Source organism: Onthophagus taurus, chromosome 11 (genome assembly GCF_036711975.1).
Source record: "Onthophagus taurus isolate NC chromosome 11, IU_Otau_3.0, whole genome shotgun sequence".
NCBI classification, from domain to species: Eukaryota; Metazoa; Arthropoda; class Insecta; order Coleoptera; family Scarabaeidae; genus Onthophagus; species Onthophagus taurus.
In genome coordinates, this window is record NC_091976.1 from 20,377,439 (window position 1) to 20,380,067 (window position 2,629).

Below are 2,629 nucleotides of genomic sequence, written 5' to 3' on the forward strand. Positions count from 1 at the left end.
CTTTTAAATGGCAATAAAAAAATAAAAGAGGGGTTAAAGAATAATAGTTGGTGGCATAATTTATGTGGTGGCATGTTGTTCCCCTTTTCAACAAACACGATGTTCTCACGCGAACTACTTACACCGTGTACAAATTAATTCTTGGTTAGGATTAAACTTCTTATCGAAACCTCTTGTGAACACGATCACCTCAAAAAAAAAATTTAATAAAATAATCAACTTAATCATATTTAAATTTTTTATTGTTTTAAATAGTAAATACTCAAAAATAAAATCTAAAAAATACAAATTTTTCAATAAATAATTTTAATTTGCGAGGATTGAGCTGTACTTTTCTTTGAACATTTTACTAACTCAATTTTATCGTCAATACTAGAAAGTTCGCAAACAATATAGTCCCTGTTTCTCACGCAAGTTTTATATGACACTCGATTTACTTTCAACAAATTCTTCAGCGCTAAGTTAACAACATCGTAAGGATCATCGTAGGTTTGAGTGATAGTTCCGGCGATTGTTACAAAATAAGGCCCCGGAAGTAAATCTTTTAATGCGTCGATGTTCTCACCAGCTTCGGCCAGTTTTTCTTCCAAGTCTAAAGTAATCCTCGTTACATTTTGAAGAACTCTTTGGCAGTTTCCGGATAATGATGGTGGAAATGTTGAAGTAACTGTTGGTATCACATATTGCGGTCGTTGAGTAGTTGTTGTTGTGGATGAATAAGGATTTGAAATAGACGTTTGAGGTAAAAGTTCTGCAAAAAAAGAATATATTAGTAAGGGGTACAATTTTCAATTGGGTATGGGCTTTGTTGAGGAAGGAGATGTCGACGATAGGACACGAGATGGTGCATGCGACGGAAGTAACTAGAGCGCCACCGCACGGAGTCGCCGGCAACCAACATAATTAAACACTCATGAATAAAAGATCGCAATTTCGAGGCATTAGCACCCCTATGTGTCGCGAGTATGTAAATACCTGACCTACGTTTCGCTTCGAAGGTCAGATTTATGCAAGTTGGGACGAACCCAATTAGATAGTTTGCATTATTTATCCTCACTGCCCAAAACCTTTGTTTTAGTCTATTTATTATTATATTATTTATAACGAGAGGTTATCGTTATGATGACCCCCGATGGCGTTTTATGTGTGTATAATTCTTGATAGAATCGCGGTCACAATATGTCGAAAAAAGAAGATAAAGAAAAAGAATAGCTGTACGGCGCCTATCGCACTCTGCAATATTTCAACAATTATTCTGGGAACGTAGTTGGGTGAACGGGCTTCGTCGCTGGGGCTCGACCCCGACCAAAAATAAATAATGCCAACACGATGCTTCGGAAATTACTGCAGTAAATAACGTTTTGGCGAGCCGTTGGGAATCTACACGAAACGCCGTTTTATTGGACCTCTTTCTGCAGCATTTTTATTTTTATGTTTCTTTACAAAAATAAGAAACATTTACAAATAACACCATCTTTAAAAATCAATGACTCACCTTGAACTATAAACGGTGCAAAAACATAAGCATATTGTTCACCATCTTTTAAAACGGTTATCCTAACGTAAACTTTGTCAGCTAGTCTCAATCGTAAAACTTCATTAGTATAAACCCATCTGTTGTTCATCGGATTCACTATATACTTAGTATATTCGCCTTCTTTCGACTCGATATCCTGGTTAATATTGATGTGAAAAGCCACTAATGTTATCCCTGATTCGTTCGGTATGCTAAGTTTAAGACCACGTGGTTTGTAAGGCTCAAAGGTTGGAGTTGGGATTCTGTAAACGCCATTGCACTTAACGAAGGTTAAGCAACAAAACGATACAAGAATCTGCCACGTCTTCATTTCTCTTCAAGGATCGCTACGATACCAAGTAAGGTCGAAGGCATACTGGACGCTAATTGGAATTTCGAGCGTTTATATGCAACGTAGAGTTTACTACGTCTGTAGGGAATTACAGACTTTATCTCATCTCGTTGGAAATTGCGATACATTAAACGGGATATTTACCGTTTTGAACCACGTATTATTGGAACATTGAACTCGATCCTTGTGGAAAAAATACCCGCATACAATAATAAACAAAAATTATAATGCAATTTTGTTTTAATACAAATGATATTGGTAATGTCATTAAAATAAAATTATTCTAATAGTTTATTGGTTCTTGTCTTTATAAAATGAGAAAATGAGATTTCCCCGAAGGAATATCCATGTCAAAGGTTGAGAACAAATCTATATTTGAATTGTGACGTGAATCAATATGTGCATTTGAAATACCATGCCTCGAAATTCATGATTGATAGGTTTATAAAAATAAATACAAATTCAAATACACCAATTTAGATTTATAATATAGATCCATTTGCATCGTTTCACACAAAAATTGTAGTTGTGTCATTGTTGTAATTGTAGTTGTGTAATTATTTGAAATTATAAATTTTCAATAATGATTGGATTTATCGGTTTTACTCAAATTTTAACAACATGTAGTACTGTAAAAATAAGTTCTGCATTTATGTACAAAGTAAAATGATTGTTCCTGTTTGTTTTGTCTTGGTTATTATTCTTCTTCTTCCTCTTTTTAAGACGTTTTCCTGGTACTCTATAATCTAGAGACGTGATTA

General features: G+C 34.5%; 1 protein-coding gene across 1 annotated transcript; it reads right to left on the reverse strand.

The window, feature by feature from the left end:
* Nucleotides 1–224: 224 nt before the first annotated feature.
* Nucleotides 225–1,899, reverse strand: LOC111424223 (beta-1,3-glucan-binding protein-like). Its single transcript, XM_023057702.2, has 2 exons — nucleotides 1,496–1,899; nucleotides 225–751 (listed from the first exon to the last, which is right to left on the reverse strand). Exons 1-2 carry the CDS (start codon nucleotides 1,845–1,847, stop codon nucleotides 294–296), a joined length of 810 nt encoding a protein of 269 aa, XP_022913470.1. The 5' UTR covers nucleotides 1,848–1,899; the 3' UTR covers nucleotides 225–293.
* Nucleotides 1,900–2,629: the final 730 nt, after the last annotated feature.